The sequence below is a fragment of the Triticum dicoccoides genome, chromosome 7B (genome assembly GCF_002162155.2).
Source record: "Triticum dicoccoides isolate Atlit2015 ecotype Zavitan chromosome 7B, WEW_v2.0, whole genome shotgun sequence".
Lineage (NCBI taxonomy): Eukaryota > Viridiplantae > Streptophyta > Magnoliopsida > Poales > Poaceae > Triticum > Triticum dicoccoides.
This window is the reverse complement of record NC_041393.1, coordinates 40447352-40466064: the sequence shown is the minus strand read 5'-3', so window position 1 is coordinate 40466064 and position 18713 is coordinate 40447352. Positions and strand designations below refer to the sequence as shown.

At 43.6% G+C, this 18713-nt stretch overlaps 1 protein-coding gene across 1 annotated transcript; it reads right to left on the bottom strand.

Moving 5' to 3' along the window:
• Positions 1 to 462: 462 nt before the first annotated feature.
• LOC119340201 (protein DETOXIFICATION 35-like) lies at positions 463 to 3100 on the bottom strand. The gene is made up of 7 exons (XM_037612102.1): positions 2814 to 3100; positions 2113 to 2738; positions 1962 to 2018; positions 1600 to 1838; positions 1392 to 1510; positions 1164 to 1250; positions 463 to 863 (listed from the first exon to the last, which is right to left on the bottom strand). The coding sequence occupies exons 1-7, from the start codon at positions 3039 to 3041 to the stop codon at positions 789 to 791; spliced, it is 1431 nt and encodes a 476-aa protein (XP_037467999.1). The 5' UTR covers positions 3042 to 3100; the 3' UTR covers positions 463 to 788.
• Positions 3101 to 18713: the final 15613 nt, after the last annotated feature.

Genomic DNA, 18713 nt, shown 5'->3' with positions numbered 1-18713 from the left:
GGGGTAGTGGGGTGGGCTACTACATTCTGAGGAAGATGGGACAGTTCAAAATTTTACAGTGAGCGTAGTAAATTTCTCTTTTTTTACTTCACTTGATGGTTGAAACATTTGGTCCAACCGTCCAAACATGATTGTGTACACCGCAATGAGCACTCCTCCATCCACTCTACTTCTTCCAACCAATAAGACTATATATAGTTGATCCAGAATTTTATTTTACATAATATTTCTTTCAATCGAGGAGTGTTGCCGTGTCTTTTTCTTAATCATTGAAAAAACACAATTATGTAACTCACATTGCATCGGTACCATGTCAACAAAGCTGATTTGTTTTCAGATAACAGAAAAAAAAGTCCCGCCTCCACATACAATGATGTGCACAACCATATTTAGAGTCGCAACAATGCATGTACATCCATAGGCATATAAGTAATTTGACATGTTCAACCTGGTTTCCATACCTTTTTTTATAAATAATATTGGCACTTTATTGATTAATGAACATATTCATCCCGAATACATTCCGGAATCACACCACGGTAAAACAATTTACAATATACTGACAACTACGAGCTGACTTATGTGCTAACATATTCAAACCACATTTGATATGAAGGAAGGAGCAGCGGGCAAGGCCAGATGCCAGATACTTGATATCAGAAATCACGGCCCCTAATCTTGAGCAGTCCACTGGTTTCATACCCTATTATTGATACTCGAAAATTCACAATGATATATGATATCATCAACACCAAGGCAGGCTTAAGAAGATATCATGCTTAGGTGATCTAGTTATCTTCCAGGAGAGGTTTGGTTCCATCGGTGCCACCCCACTTTTGCACACGGCTTGAAGCTAGCGCAGCCTGCAGTTGTAGAGTATTGGACGAGCAAGTTGGAAAGCTCAGGATTTCCATACAAATAAACAGGCAAAAATAACTACAATTTGTATGAAATCAATACAAAGAAAGAAAGCAATCATAATTCACAAGTCATATGGTACGTATAGTTGTTACAATAATTGGTGCCTAATTAACAGTTAGTTATATTATAGGGATAGGCTAACATCCTCCAATTAATTGACTCTTTTAAAGTTGTTGTGTTCATCAAGTTTTGACGCACACAAAACACATGGTGAGAACCCGAAGGCTGATGGAAATTCATACCTCTGCATTCCAATCTGTTTTCCACACTATGAAGAGTAAAATCAGAGTTTGAAGTGCAATCCCACAAAGCATGCCAGCCCAAATCCCCTGAAATTTGATCCACAAATTCATAACTGATGTCGCAAAATCATAAAGACCGTAAATATTCTTTACTCGTTATTTTGCAAGACAGCCAAAAAATTCGTTATTTTGCAATTTGTAACAGTTCAAATAACATGATGAAATTACCCCAACGCCATAGTTGAACTTGTAGCCGAGAAGATAGCCCAAGGGCAACCCCAAAACATAGTAGCAGCCTAGGTTGATGTATGCAACAAGGCCCTGCCATCCTCCTCCAACAGCAACCCCTGAACCATGCATCATGAGATCAACTCCAGGGATGAGGTTGAGGTGGCATGCATGTGACTCTGACTGTGAGAGGAAGAATCATATATACCTGAAACCACAGGCTGCACGCTGTTGAGCACCATGGTCAGGCCAAGGAGTCCGGCGATCTTGGAGACGGCGTGCTGGAGCTCCAAATCGGTGGTGTAGATGATGGCGAAGTTGTCTCTGAAGATCAAGACGAGGGCCATGCATAGCAGCCCGATGAGCAGCGACTCGGCGATGATGACGATGACGGCGTGCATGGCTGCCCTTGGACGGCCAGCGCCCAGCTCATTGGAGACTCGAACACTGAAAACGTAAAGAGGTAGTAGGTGGTAGCAGTTTGTTTAGAAACTAGTAAAATTTGACGGTTGGTGAAGGTGAAGAATTCTTGAACAAAACAAGAACCAATAAAATTTGAATGAAGCTGACCTGATAGCAGCGTTGATGCCAATGAAGATCATATTCTCCCACCCGTTTATGTTCATGCTGAAAAATGAAGCACGATCGAGTATTCTGTCAGCTCCATCAGCTATATGCATATGTATGGTTAGTCGTATGAAGCATATATAGTGGTGTGTACCAGACGCCAAGGGAGTCGACGGCAATCTGCGCATCCTGGAGGTTGCCGGTGAGGACGGTGATGGTGCTGAGGTACCAGATCTCAAGGCAGATCATGACGGCGGACTCGAGCGAGAGCCTGACGAACGCCCACATGTCGTTGAAGGCGGCCATGGACCAGCCCCTCCAGCCGTCCTTGCACCAGCCGATGATGTAGGCGGACTGGCCCAGCGCGATGGCCCAGAGCGAGAGGTTGTAGGCGACGGCGGCGCCGGGGGAGCCCCATCCGAGGACGGTGACGAGGAGGTAGGAGAGCGCGACGTGGAAGCAGAGGCTGCCGACACAGATCCAGACGGGCACGATGACCTTGCTCTGCGACTGGAGGAACTTGGCGGTGGGGAAGTTGACGGCGAAGGAGAGCGCGCCGGGGAGGATGTAGAGGGCGAAGCGGGCGGCCTCGCGCGCGACGGCGGGGTCCTGGCCGATGGCGAGGAGGATCGGCTCGGCGAAGACGTAGAAGGGCACCATGAGGAGCGCGGCGACGGCGAGGATGATCCAGGAGCGCTGCAGGTAGACGCCGAGCATGGACACCTGGCCGGCGCCGAACGCCTGCCCGCACAGCGTCTCCAGAGCGCTCCCCATGCCGAGCTGCATGCACGAGCGCGCATATTAGCATCAGAAGAACATAGCCAAGAAGAACATAGCACAGCATGTAGCTAGTACAAAGAATCCGAGGGAGAAGGTGGCGAAGACGGAGAGGCCGATGGAGGCGGCGGCGAGGGGCAGGTTGCCGAGGTGGCCGACGAAGATGGTGGTGACGGAGCCGACGGCGTAAATGCTGAGCCCGGCGATGGCAATGGGCATGCCGATGCCCCAGACGCGCTTGGACTCCTCCCACGTCATGCGCGCAGCCTCCCGCACGGTGCTCACCGCCGCCGCGTCGGAACCCATCGCCCCCTCCCTCGGTCGGCTTGCAGGTTGCAGCGTAAATGGTATGCGTCGGCCCTCAGCCTCGAGGACGAGTAATTTAAAGCGCGACAGTACTCCTATCAGTAGCAGCTACACGCGCGCGAGGAGGCAAAAATCACTGTTCTGACATGTGACGAAACAATATCATAAAATAAAGTGTTGCCGAAAAAGTTTCATCCAGCTGACCCTTTTGTGTACCGTCCGACAGCTAAACGTCACCCTACACTGTAGAGCGTCTCACTGACAGACGTTACACGCCTGGCCATCGTCGCACCTGGACTGCTTGGAAAATGCTAAGTCGGTATGTAACGCCTAAGAGCTAGATGCTACACTAGAACCGGCGCTGCACAGTATAGTGTGATATCAAGCTGTCGGATGCTACACAAAAGTGAAAAAAAAATTCGGGTTCATTTTGTGATATTGTTTAGTCCACATGTTAAATTTGTAGATTTTTGAGGACTGTCCCTCACTGTTGAGTGTTGACTGAGACTTGGGACCTTGGCACCCACAAAATAATACGGTAGTAACTTTGCACATGTGCGATGATGGGTACGTGCGAGTTTGTCCAGAGAGTGAATCAATTCTTGCCGATTGAATTGTTCAGTTTTCTTCCCAGCAAAAAAAGATTGAATCATATAGCGAGGATGGGATGAGTGCAGATTTTTGAAGGACGAGCTCCAGTGAGCTTGGTATTTTGAAAATATCAAAAAGCATATTTAAAAATTTCAAAAAATAATCTAAAAAAAATCCTTGGAAACATATATGTATTCCATAAGAATGTGTTAAATTTCATCTAAATATGTTGTGATTTGTAGTTTGTAAAAAAAACAAATTCTGGCCAAACAACAAAAACAAATGGCACCATTTAAAAATGTGTATTTGTCTTTTTTCTATACGCCACATGTAAAAGTATAATGATGTGAAATTTGGCACATACGTAGCATACATCCATAAGTGTATTCACAAATAAATAAATAAAATCACACTCTAAAAAAACAAAAATTGAAAACGAGCTCACAGGAGCTCGGCCTCCGTTGCCATTTTTCGGGATGGAATGCGTTTATCAGAGAGAGTGCCTTCCTACTAAGAGCATCTCTAGCAGACCCCGCATCCCGCCGACCCGCATTTCACGTTTGCAGTTCGTGAAAAAATTGTTTTGCAGTCCGCAGCGAAAAGCCGCAGAGGCAGACCCCGCAAAGCCGACACACATCCTGTTTTACGGGTCGGCTTTGCGGGGTCTGCCTCTGTGGCCGTCCTCCCCCCTACCCGCAAAATTTAAATTTGCACCTCAATTTGCATTTCTTTGCATTTTCAACCACATTGGATACATAGGACATCACCAAATTTTTGCTAGAAAAGCAAGCCCAAAGAAAACAAGAACCACAAGTATGCATTTTAGAAGATTTCCAACTTCCATAACTGCTCTCACGAGTTGAAGCAATATCTTCTCCATGCATGATAACCCACAAGTATAGGTGATCGCAACAGTTTTCGAGGGTAGAGTATTCAACCCAAATTTATTGATTCGACACAAGGGGAGCCAAAGAATATTCTCAAGTATTAGCAGTTGAGTTGTCAATTCAACCACACCTGGATAACTTAGTATCTGCAGCAAAGTATTTAGTAGCAAAGTAGTATGGAAGTAACGGTAACAGTGGTAAAAGTAATGATAACAGTTTTGTAGTAATTGTAACAGTAGTAACGGTAAAGTAAATAAGCAAAGCACAATATGTGAAAAACTCGTAGGCATTGGATCAGTGATGGATAATTATGTCAGATGCAATGTAATAGTTATAACATAGGGTGACACAGAACTAGCTCCAGTTTGTCAATGTAATGTAGGCATGTATTCTGAATATAGTCATACGTGCTTATGGAAAAGAACTTGCATGACATCTTTTGTCCTACCCTCCCGTGGCAGCGGGGTCCTAATGGAAACTAAGGAATATTACGGCCTCCTTTTAATAGAGTACCGGACCAAAGCATTAACACTTAGTGAATACATGAACTCCTCAAACTACGGTCATCACCGAGAAATATCCCGATTATTGTCTTCGGGGTTGTCGGATCATAACACATAATAGATGATTATAGACTTGCAAGATAGGATCAAGAACTCACATATATTCATGAAAACATAATAGGTTCAGATCTGAAATCATGGCACTCGGGCCCTAGTGACAAGCATTAAGCATAGCAAAGTCACAGCAACATCAATCTCAGAACATAGTGGATACTAGGGATCAAACCCTAACAAAACTAACTTGATTACATGGTAAATCTCATCCAATCCATCACCGTCCAGCAAGCCTACGATGGAATTACTCACGCACGGCGGTGAGCATTATGAAATTGGTGATGGAGGATGGTTGATGATGACGACGGCGACGAATCCCCCTCTCCGGTGCCCCGAACGGACTCCAGATCAGCCCTCCCAGAGAGATTAGGGCTTGGCGGCGGCTCCGTATTGTAAAACGCGATGAAACTTTCTATCTGATTTTTTTCTCCACGAAAGCAAATATATGGAGTTGGAGTTGAGGTCGGTGGACGTCCAGGGGGCCCACGAGGCAGGGGACGCGCCCAGGGGGAGGGGCGCGCCCCCCACCCTCGTGGACAGGGTGTGGGCCCCCTGACGCTATTTCTTTCGCCAATATTTTTTATTAATTCTGAAAAGTTACTCCGTGGATTTTCAGGTCATTCCGAGAACTTTTATTTCTGCACAAAAATAACACCATGACAGTTCTGCTAAAAACAGCGTCAGTCCGGGTTAGTTTCATTCAAATCATGCAAGTTAGAGTCCAAAACAAGGGCAAAAGTGTTTGGAAAAGTAGATACGACGGAGACGTATCAACTCCCCCAAGCTTAAAGCTTTGCTTGTCCTCAAGCAATTCAGTTGACAAACTGAAAGTGATAAAGAAAAACTTTTACAAACTCTGTTTGCTCTTGTTGTTGTAAATATGTAAAGCAAAGATTATGAACTAACCATATTCACAATAACACTTAGGTCTCATGTTTACTCATATCAATGGCATAATCAACTAGCGAGCAATAATAATAAATCTCGGATGACAACACTTTCTCAAAACAATCATAATATGATATAACAAGATGGTATCTCGCTAGCCCTTTCTGAGACCGCAAAACATAAATGGAGAGCACCTTTAAAGATCAAGAACTAACTAAACATTGTAATTCATGGTAAAAGAGATCCAGTTAAGTCATACCCAATATAAACTAATAGTAATGCATGCAAATGACAGCGGTGCTCTCCAGCGGGTGCTTTTTAATAAGAGGGTGATGACTCAACATAAAAGTAAATAGATAGGCCATTCGCGAGGGACGCAGGGATTTGTAGAGGTGCCAGAGCTCGATTCTAAAATAGAGATGGATAACATTTTGAGCGGTATACTTTCACTGTCAATGTAACAACTATGAGATCTTGATATCTTCCATGATACACACATTATAGGCGGTTCCCAAACAGAATGGTAAAGTTTATACTCCCCCACCACCAACAAGCATCAATCCATGGCTTGCCCGAAATAACGGGTGCCTCCAACTAGCAACAATCCTGGGGAGTTTTGTTTAATTATTTTGATTTGATTTGATATTTTGATCATGGGACTGGGCATCCTGGTTACCAGCCATTTTCTCGTGAATGAGGAGCGGAGTCCACTCCCCTTGAGAATAACCCACCTAGCCTGGAAGATACAGACATCCCTAGTTGATACATGAGCTGCTCGAGCATACAAAACAGAATTTCATCTGAAGGTTTGGAGTTTGTCACATACAAATTTACTTGGAACGGCAGGTAAATACCGCATATAGGAAGGTATTGTGGGCTCATATGGAATAACGTTGGGGTTTATGGAGTTTGGATGCACAAGCAGTATTCCCGCTTAGTACAGGTGAAGGCTAGCAAGAGACTGGGAAGCAACCAACTGAGAGAGCGACAACAGTCATGAATATGCATTAAAATTAATCAACACCGAGTGCAAGCATGAGTAGGATATAATCCACCATGAACATAAATATCGTGAAGGCTATGTTGATTTTGTTTCAACTACATGCGTGAACATGTGCCAAGTCAAGTCACTCGAATCATTCAAAGGAGGATACCACCCTATCATACCACATCACAACCATTTTAATAGCATGTTGGCACGCAAGGTAAACCATTATAAGCTCTTAGCTAATTAAGCATGGCATAAGCAACTATAATCTCTAATTGTCATTGCAAACATGTTTATTTATAATAGGCTGAATCAGGAACGATGAACTAATCATATTTACGAAAACAAGAGAGGTCGAGTTCATACCAGCTTCTCTCATCTCAGCCAGTCCATCATATATCGTCATTATTGCCTTCCACTTGCACGACCGAACGGTGTGTATAATAATAATAGTGCACGTGCATTGGACTAAGCTGGAATCTGCAAGCATTCAATTCAAGAGAGAAGACAAGGTAATATGGGCTCTTGGTTAAATCAACGATCATGCATATGAGAGCCACTAAACATTTTTCATTATGGTCTTCTCCTCTCGACCCCCAAAGAAAAGAAAAGAAATTAAAACTATTTACACGGGAAAGCTCCCAACAAGCAAAAGAAGAATGAGAAAACCTTTTGGGTTTTCTTTTAATTGTTACTACAAGCATGGAAATTAAACTAACTAATTGTTTTTTGTTTTTCTTAAGGTCAATCAAACACACAAGAAGAAAGCTAGAAAAATAAATTAAACTAGCATGGATAGTACAATGAAAAAGTATGAGCACCGACAACTAGAATGAGTGTGTGAACATGAATGTAATGTCGGTGAGAAATATGTACTCCCCCAAGCTTAGACTTTTGGCCTAAGTTGGTCTATGGCCATGGATCGCGGCTACTCTCCCCGGTGTACTGAGGAGTGTCATCGTACTGCAACTGGCTGGCGATCTGTTCCGGATCCCACTGATAAGATGATGGATGATAAGGGTCAAGTGGTGGTTTCAGCTCAGGCTCTGGAGCTGATGTCTGGCCTCGGTGCGCATAAACAGCCGCCGGCAAGACGAGGTAATGGCCTGCAGTTAAATCAAACAAAGAGGGCGCAGGCAAGATAATAATCTCATTGTGTTTCTTGTTAAATCTCAAATTATACAGAAGCATCTTATCATCATTGTTAACAATAAAATCATGTGCTATCATGCTCTTATAATCTAGAAAAGTAGGGGGTAGCAGTTTTTCCTCTTTTTCATAATGCCTAATAGGTATCTCGAAGTGTTTAGCAAGGCGTGCAGCATAGATACCTCCAAAGATGGGACCCTTTGTACGGTTTAGGCTTAAACATTTAGCAATAACGGCACCCATGCTATAAGAGTTATCACGAAATAAAGCATGAAACAAAATAATAATATCCAGAACACTAAGGTTTCCACAGTTTCCACGACCAATTAAGCATCGACTAGCAAATATGACAAAGTAGTATAAAACAGTAAAATGTATGCTAGTTATTCTTTCATCGGATTTCCCCTACAGTAATAGTATCAATAAAACCATCCACATCTCTACGATGTGGTTCCTCTAAGCTGCCCTCGAAGGGTATTCTGCAAACCGCGCAAAAATTACGTAATGACATCTCCCTAGCCTCATCATATAAATGAAAAGCTACTGAAGGAGGTGAATTCTTAGGATAATAGTAGAAGTTTTGCATGAAAGTATTGGTGAGTAAGAGATATTATTCGATCCATTCGTGGAGGAAGTCGGTGAGGCCCGCATTATCAGCCAAAGAATAAAAGTCTTCATAAATCCCGGTTGCTCTCAAGAAATTATCACAAGGCCACTCACACGGCCTTACTTCCGCTACGCGAGGAAGATTATCCTTGGCCTTTTATTTCTCCTTAGCTTGTTTATCCTTGGAGACTTGGCTAGAAGAGCCCCTCAAAAATCTCTTCATCATTTTCAGAAAATTTCTGAAATTTTTAGTAACTCAAAATAAAAGTGAATCAAACTCAATAAAATTGATAGCAACTACTCCCACAAGCGCCTAGAGCATATATCATGCATTAGAATTACTTGGGACCTCATAAATTTGACATGCACGCTCAAGAACAGGGTCACCTAGGAAGCAAAAATTTGCAATGGATAAAGCACTAGAACAAAAACTAATTGGACCATTGGAGGAGTCATATACCAATGAACAATCTCCCAAAGCGGTTTTGTGAATGGAGCTTTGAGCAAGGAGATCGAAAATCGCAGCAAAATGAGTTAGAACTCGTGCTTGAGCTGGATGGGGATTTTTTTGGGGAGGAAGATGAAGTGTGTGGGTGCAGGAATAAGTGGAGGGGGGCCACCGTGGGCCCACGAGGCAGGGGGCGCGCCCTGGACCCTCGTGGCCAGGTGCCAGCTCCCCCTGTTGTGTTCTCAGTGCCAAATATTCTCAAATATTCTAGAAAAAATAATACTAAATTGGCAGGGCATTTGGAGAACTTTTATTTTTGGGGTATTTTTTATTGCATGGATAATTCAGAAAACAGACAGAAAATACTATTTTTTTCTTTATTTATTCTAAATAACAAAAAGTAAAAAGAGGGTACAGAAGGTTGTGCCTTCTAACTTCATCCATCTCATGATCATCAAAAGGAATCCACTAACAAGGTTGATCAAGTCTTGTTAACAAACTCATTCCGAATAACATGGAACAGGAGAAATTTAGAATAATACTAGGTTACCTCAACGAGGATATGAACATCCCCAATAATAAGAATATCATATTTCTTCTTGACAGTAGGAAGAGGAAATTCAAAACCTCCAATAATGATAGTTGAAAATTTTCCAATAGAATTGATACTGTGGACTTGAGGTTGTTTCCTCGGAAAGTGTACCGTATGCTCATTACCATTAACATGAAAAGTGACATTGCCTTTGTTGCAATCAATAACAGCCCCTGCAGTATTCAAAAAGGGTCTACCAAGGATAATCGACATACTATCGTCCTCGGGAATATTAAGAATAACAAAGTCCGTTAAGATAGTAACGTTTGCAACCACAACAGGCACATCCTCACAAATACCGATAGGTATAGCAGTTGATTTGTCACATTTGCAAAGATATTTCAGTAGGTGTCAACTTATTCAATTCAAGTCTACGATATAAGGAGAGAGGCATAACACTAACACCGGCTCCAAGATCACATAAAGAAGTTTTAACATAGTTTCTTTTAATGGAGCATGGTATAGTTGGTACTCCTGGATCTCCAAGTTTCTTTGGTATTCCACCCTTAAAAGTATAATTAGCAAGCATGGTGGAAATTTCAGCTTCCGGTATCTTTCTTTTGTTTGTAATGATATCCTTCATATATTTAGCATAAGGATTTACTTTAAGCATATCAGTTAAGCGCACACGTAAGAAGATAGGTCTTCAGCAAAGGCTCAAAATCCTCATCATCCTTTTTCTTGGATGGCTTAGGAGGAAAAGGCATGGGTTTCTGAACCCATGGTTCTCTTTCTTTACCGTGCTTCCTAGCAACAAAGTCTCTCTTATCATAACATTGATTCTTTGATTGTGGGTTATCAAGATCAACAGCAGGTTCAATCTCTACCTCAGTGTTATTGCTAGGTTGAGCATCAACATGAACATTATCATTAACATTATCACTAGGTTCATGTTCATCACCAGATTGTGTTTCAGCATCAGAAATAGAAATAACATTGGGATTCTCAGGTGTGTCTTCAACAGGTTCACTAGAAGCATGCAAAGTCCTATCATTTTTCTTTTTCTTCTTTTTAGAAGGACTAGGTGCATCTAAATTATTTATCTGAGAATCTTGCTCAATTCTCTCAGGGTGGCCTTCAGGATACAAAGGTTCCTGAGTCATTTTACCAGTTCTAGTAGCCACTCTAACAGCAAAATCATGTTTATTATTTAATTCATCGAGCAAATCATTTTGAGGTTTAAGTACTTGTTCCGCTTGAGTGGTAACCATAGAAGCATATTTGCTAATGAGTTTAAGTTCGCCTTTAACTCTAGCCATATAATCACTCAAGCGTCCAATCATGTAAGCATTGCTCTTTAATTCTCTACCAACATAAGCATTGAAGTTTTCTTGTCTAGCCGTAAAGTCATCAAATTCATCCAAGCATTGGCTAGCAAACTTAGTAGACGGGATTTCAACTTTATCGTATCTATAGAGAGAATTAACCTTTACTACCTGTGTCAGGTTATCAAGACAATGTGTTTCTTCAATAGGTGGTAGATTAAGATCATGTATTTCTTCAACAGGAGGTAAATTCATAACATCTTCAGCTTTAATACCTTTATCTTTCATTGATTTCTTTGCCTCTTGCATATCTTCAGGACTGAGAAATAGAACACCTCTCTTCTTCGGAGTAGGTTTAGGAATAGGTTCAGGAATTGGCTCAATTGGCTCAGGAATTGGCTCAGGAAGTGTCTAATTATTTTCATTAGTCAACATATTATTCAATAGCAATTCAGCTTGATAGACTGTTCTTTCTCTGAAAACACAACCAGCACAACTATCTAAGTGGCCCTTGGAAGCATCAGTTAGTCCATTATAAAAGATATCAAGTATGTCATTTTTCTTAAGAGGATGATCAGGCAAAGCATTAAGTAATCGGAGAAGCCTCCCCCAAGCTTGTGGGAGACTCTCTTCTTCATTTTGCACAAAATTATATATTTCCCTCAAGGCAACTTATTTCTTATGAGCAGGGAAAAATTTAGCAGAGAAAAAATAAATCATATCCTGGGGACTACGCACACAACAAGGATCAAGAGAATTAAACCAAGTTTTAACATCACCCTTTAATTAGAATGGAAATATCTTAAGGATATAGTAGTAGCGAGATATTTCATAATTAGTCAACAGGGTGGCTATATCATTTAACTTAGTAAGATGTGCCACAACAGTTTCAGATTCATTGCCATAAAAAGGATCAGATTCAACCAAAGTAATTATCTCAAGATCGACAGAGAATTCATAATCCTTATCAGTAACAAAGATAGGTGAAGTAGCAAAAGCAGTGTCATATTTCATTCTAGCATTTAGAGATTTCTGTTTCCATTTAGCTAATAACTTCTTAAGATCAGATCTATCATTCCAAGCAAGAATAGCTCTAGTAGTTTCTTCATCCATAACATAACCCTCAGGAACAACAGGCAATTCATATTTAGGGGGAGAACCTTTATCATCACTATCTTCAATAATATCATCTTCAATAAGTTCATTCTCTCTAACCCTAGCAAGTTGTTCATCAAGAAATTCACCTAATGCCAAAGTAGTATCAAGCACAGAAGTAGTTTCATCATAAGTATCATGCATAGCAGAAGTGGCATCATCAATAACATGCGACATATCAGAATTCATAGCAGTAGCAGGTTTAGGTGTCGCAAGCTTATTCAAAACAGAAGGAGACTCTAGTGCAGAGCTAGATGGCAGTTCCTTACCTCCCTCGTAGTTGAGGGAAAAATCTTAGTTCTTTCGTCTTTCAAGTTCCTCATAGTGACCAGCAGATAAATCCCAAGTGACTCAAAGAATAGAGCTATGCTCCCCGGCAACGGCACCAGAAAATAGTCTTGATAACCCACAAGTATAGGGGATCACAACAGTTTCCGAGGGTAGAGTATTCAACCCAAATTTATTGATTTGACACAAGGGGAGCCAAAGAATATTCTCAAGTATTAGCAGTTGAGTTGTCAATTCAACCACACCTGGATAACTTAGTATCTGCAGCAAAGTATTTAGTAGCAAAGTAGTATGGAAGTAACGATAACAGTGGTAAAAGTAACAGTAGCAGTTTTGTAGTAATTGTAACAGTAGCAATGGTAAAGTAAATAAGCAAAGCACAATATGTGAAAAACTCGTAGGCATTGGATTAGTGATGGATAATTATGTCGGATGCGATTCCTCATGTAATAGTTATAACATAGGGTGACACAGAACTAGCTCCAGTTCATCAATGTAATGTAGGCATGTATTCTGAATATAGTCATACGTGCTTATGGAAAAGAACTTGCATGCCATCTTTTGTCCTAGCCTCCCGTGGCAGCGGGGTCCTAATGGAAACTAAGGGATATTAAGGCCTCCTTTTAATAGAGTACGGGACCAAAGCATTAACACTTAGTGAATATTGAACTCCTCAAACTACGGTCATCACCGAGAACTATCCCGATTATTGTCACTTCGGGGTTGTCGGATCCTAACACATAATAGGTGACTATAGACTTGCAAGATAGGATTAAGAACTCACATATATTCATGAAAACATAATAGGTTCAGATCTGAAATCATGGCACTCGGGCCCTAGTGACAAGCATTAAGCATAGCAAAGTCATAGCAACATCAATCTCAGAACATAGTGGATACTAGGGATCAAACCCTAACAAAACTAACTTGATTACATGGTAAATCTCATCCAACCCATCACCGTCCAGCAAGCCTACGATGGAATTACTCACGCACGGTGGTGAGCATCATGAAATTGGTGATGGAGGATGGTTGATGATGACGATGGCGACGAATCCCCCTCTCCGGTGCCCCGAACGGACTCTAGATCAGCCCTCCCGAGAGAGATTAGGGCTTGGCGGCGGCTCTGTATCGTAAAACGCGATGAAACTTTCTCTCCGATTTTTTTCTCCGCGAAAGCAAATATATGGAGTTCGAGTTGAGGTCGGTGGACGTCCAGGGGGCCCACGAGGCAGGGGGGGCGCCCAGGGGGAGGGGGCGTGCCCCCACCCTCGTGGACAGGGTGTGGGCCCCTGACGCTATTTCTTTCGCCAATATTTTTTATTAATTCTGAAAAGTTGCTTCGTGGATTTTCAGGTCATTCCGAGAACTTTTATTTCTGCACAAAAATAACACCATGGCAGTTCTGCTAAAAACAGCGTCAGTCCGGGTTAGTTCCATTCAAATCATGCAAGTTAGAGTCCAAAACAAGGGCAAAAGTGTTTGGAAAAGTAGATACGACGGAGACGTATCAATGCACTCATTGTTGGTCTGCGGATTCTTGATCTTTACTTCTTCATTGTTCTTCTTTGGTTCTAAAGAAGTAGTTGTTGCTTACCCTCTAGTTGCGCATGCATGCGGTTCATTGCCTTCGATTGCACTAAGGAGTGCATAAACGTTTATCAATTTTCTTTCTATCAATAAATCAATGTATTCGCCTTTCCAAAACCAAAATGAGCATCCATCTTCCTACACGCATGATGATGTTCCAAACGAGCAAACATAATGAGCTATCCAAATGAGCCAAATGCAAAACAGCACATACCCCGTTGTTTTCGCATTTGAAGAACACCCATCCGGGGTGCTTCGGCGTGCCCGAAGTCAGCCGCAGCACTGTCCGCGGGCAGTCGTCGCACTGTATGAGCGGCATCGGCGAGCCACAGAGCCTCTGCGCGAGGGCCGAGCCCGGAGGATGGCCGGCCGAATCCATGCCAGCAAACCGTCGGCGGCAGCGAGCGGACGAACCCACACCTGCATGCGCTGATGATCCTTTGTCGGGGCTGTGCGAGGTGCTTCCCGACCATTCCATAGCTTGGCGCAGCCGGCGGCGGCCGAGAAAGCCAAATCCGGCCGCCCCACGATGAAACGCCGTAGATCCGCAAGGTCCCGGCCCGCCGATGCAGGAGGAGGGGGAGGCGAGGGGGCGGAGGGCTACCTCGTGCGTCTGGAGGCCTTTCCGCGTGCTCCCGCTGGCCACTTTCGCCGAAATCTTGGGCAGCGGCGGGGCGAGGGGGAGAGGGGAGGCGGTTGGTGGGGGAAAAGCGCGGGCAGAAATGTCCCCCCCCCACCAACCGCTCCCGCTATATGTAGGGCACCGACAGGCCGGGGGGCGCGAATACGCGGGTTCGGGCCGAGTTTTTGCCGCGCCCCTCAAATTTTTTTGCGGGCCAGCCGCGTTTGCGGTGTCTGTTCGGGCGGGGATTTCACTGCCAGCCCGCATTTTGACGGTTATTTTGCGGGTCGGGGACTTCTGCGTGGTCTGCTAGAGTTGCTCTAAGAGCGTCATATATCCTATCGTTATAATAACCGTCCATATGGCAAATTTTAGACGCTAAAATAGTAGTAAAGTGAGCTCGCTCCATATCCAACCGCCAAGGTGTGAAATAAGTTTCGCTTTTTTCTCCTCGTGCCATGGTCGGGTTTTGAAGCTCCGCCAATGAGCAGATCTGGCCTGATCTGTATTGCATCTTCGACTACAACTTCCGCAACGAAGATGGCAAGGGCAAGGGCGGCCGTGAGTAAACTCCCTCTATTGCTATATGATTCATAGCTCGTAGATTATTATAAATTTTTGGTAGTCCGATGGCATGTATGAAGTTCATATGATATGTGTGTGTTGATATAGGTGAACTACATGTGTTATTTTAACGTTGTGTGGTATTTGTATGAATTTGAAAATTTCCTTTGACGATTATGGACGCGAACATTAGAAGGGTGACATGTCACTGTCTGTGAACATGTACGCGGACGTTTAAGGGTTCACTTTTGCTAGGTTTAGTTAGAGCATCTATAGTCAGGCGCCTCAAACCGGTCTCAAACGTCCTGGGGTCGGTTGGGTCACTGACCGATCAAAAGAAAAACCACCCACCCGGGCGCTTCGATCCGGCCTCAAACGTCTGGACTGACTGACACCCCTCGTATCCAGCCCAAGTGTAGGGCAGATATGAGATGGCTCGGGTGTGTCTTCCATGTCGTGCTAACAGTCGGGTCCCACATGTAAACATCCGGAAACCCAGCGGTCCTATGGGCGTCTCCTCTGGTGGGGATGCGAACGCCATGTGGCGCCATTCCGGCTCGCCGCCCGAGGGCCAGGACCCTGGCTATTTAAGCCGGACGGAATCCCCCAACCCTAGGCACATCCGCTCCCTCCCTCTCCATGTCGCCAGCCCGATCCCATCCATCCACTTCTCGTCGTCTTCCACATCCACTTCCGCTCTCCCTCTCGCCGTCCATCACCATCATGGACCGGCAGAAGATGACAACATACCATATGCACACCCGAGCGGCACCTCCAGCTACTCAAGGAGATCCGGGCTAGGCGCGCCAGCCGATTAACTGAGGGTCTGCCTTCGGATTCGCCAGAGCTGGAGGAGGGGGGGGAGGAGGAGGAGCCGGAGCTAGGGATGGCAATGGGTACCCATTACCCGCATACCCGGCGGGTAAAAACCCTATTAGGGTAAGGGTATGGAATAAATGATTACCCATGGGTATATAAATAGAAAAATATTAAACCCATCGGGTATAGTGGGTACGGGTATGGGATGTCATAACCCATACCCGTGTACCCATAGACCCACATAAAATATGTTAAGTGGGCCCTTACTATTCATTTATCTAATTTAATTTCCCACAAAATGAGTCTAATCCCATAGCCATTGACTACATGAGTAGCCCACGTTGGCAGTAGCTACATGGTAAACATGGGTGGCCCGGTAAACATGGAAAGGAAACATGTAATGGCAGAACGAATCCCATAAATATCTCCTTCTCTCCTAGATTAACGTGATTAGGTGATGGTGAATAATGAATACGTGTGATCACAGCCCATATTTAGATAGATATCCTCCTCATCTCCTCGTATCATTTCATCTCCTTGTCTCATTTCATCCCCTCGCCTCCTCGTCCATCGGCTATCGCTAGTCGCTGCCGCCAGCGCGTCCAGCTGCTCACTGCCTCGCCATTGCTAGCGCCTCCAGTCACTCGGACACCATGGACCTTGCGGATGAGGACCACAACTTGTGTGAGGATGGCGACCGGGAGAAGCACATGCAGCTCGCACTCATGCAGATTTAGTCTGAGGGCGGTGACCACCACAGTTCCACCGCGACCAGGAGCATGGCATGACAACCCCGATCTTGTTGATGGATAGCGCATTGATCTTGTAGTTTTTTTTATATGGATGAGGTGATGCATTTGTGCATATAATCATTGGTTTCTGCTTATACAAGATGTATACAATATATAGCTATTGTGATGAATATGATTTTTCTATATATAGAAGATATTCGATGTAGATATGTTATATAAGTACAAGATTTCAGTACGTAGTGTATTATGTATATATGAGCATCGTAATTTCAGTGCTCATTAAGAATCAAGTATTATATTCAGTAGACTACATATATATGAATTTGATGTCTATTTTGTTATTGATGCTCCTTTTGTAGTAGTACAAGCTCAGCAGCCAAGTACATGTTCCTTGTGAATATGCCAATGATACATCTGCCCCAATGGATGAAGATGATGATCATGTTGTTCTTTTCAATGATTAAGATGTACAGGAGGAGATGGAAGAGGTCAACAAAGTACGCAAATAGAAGATAATTTCTGAAGTTTGGCTAGAAATGAAACAAAAGAGGACAATGACATCTTGTCGATTATGATTACTTTTTGCTCAAGTTGATGTGTGCACATGGGTATTTTCAGCCGTCGGTATCCATTTACCCTGTCGGGTGATGGGTATGGGAAAAAATTGTACCCGTTGACGGGTATGGGTACGGGTAATGGGTAAGCTCAAGGAGGATGGGTAAGGGTATGGACTAACTATACCTGTACCCAAACCCGGCGGGTGCCATCCCTACTTGTGTGAGGATGGCGACCGGGAGAAGCAGATGCAACTCGCACTCATGCAGATTTAGTCTGAGGGCGGCGACCACCACAGTTCCACCGCGGCCAGGAGCATGCCATGACAATCCCGATCTTGTTGATGGATAGCGCATTGATCTTGTAGTTATTTTATATGGATGAGGTGATGTATTTGTGCATATAATCATTGGTTTCTGCTTATACAAGATGTATACAGTATATAGCTATTGTGATGAATATGATTTTTCTATATATAGAAGATATTCGATGTAGATATGTTATATAAGTACAAGATTTCAGTGCGTAGTGTATTATGTATATATGAGCATCATAATTTCAGTGCTCATTAAGAATCAAGTATTATATTCAGTAGACTACATATATATGAATTTGATGTCTATTTTGTTATTGATGCTCCTTTTGCAGTAGTACAAGCTCAGCAGCCAAGTACATGTTCCTTGTGAATATGCCAATGATACATCTGCCCCAATGGATGAAGATGGAGATCATGTTGTTCTTTTCAATGATTAAGATGTACAGGAGGAGATGGAAGAGGTCAACAAAGTACGCAAATAGAAGATAATTTCTGAAGTTTGGCTAGAAATGAAACAAAAGAGGTCAATGACATCTTGTCAATTATGATTACTTTTTGCTCAAGTTGATGTGTGCACACGGGTATTTTCACCCGTCGGTATCCATTTACCCTGTCGGGTGATGGGTATGGGAAAAAATTGTACCCGTTAACGGGTATGGGTACGGGTAATGGGTAAGCTCAAGGAGGATGGGTAAGGGTATGGACTAACTATACCCGTACCCAAACCCGGCGGGTGCCATCCCTAGCCGGAGCTGGTTGCTGGCCTCGCCATGGCGGAGTACGAGGTCGCCCAAGCGACAGAAAATGGAGGAGCAGACCATCATCCTGGAGTTCATCTAGAATGAGGACTATGTCGAGGCCAACCAGCAGTTCATCCAGTAAGAACATGCAATGACCGACGCGCTTTTCACCGAACTGGAGGCGGAGGCCGACGCCAACGAGCCGAAGGAGCCGCAGTTGCAACTGCCGCCCATGTACCC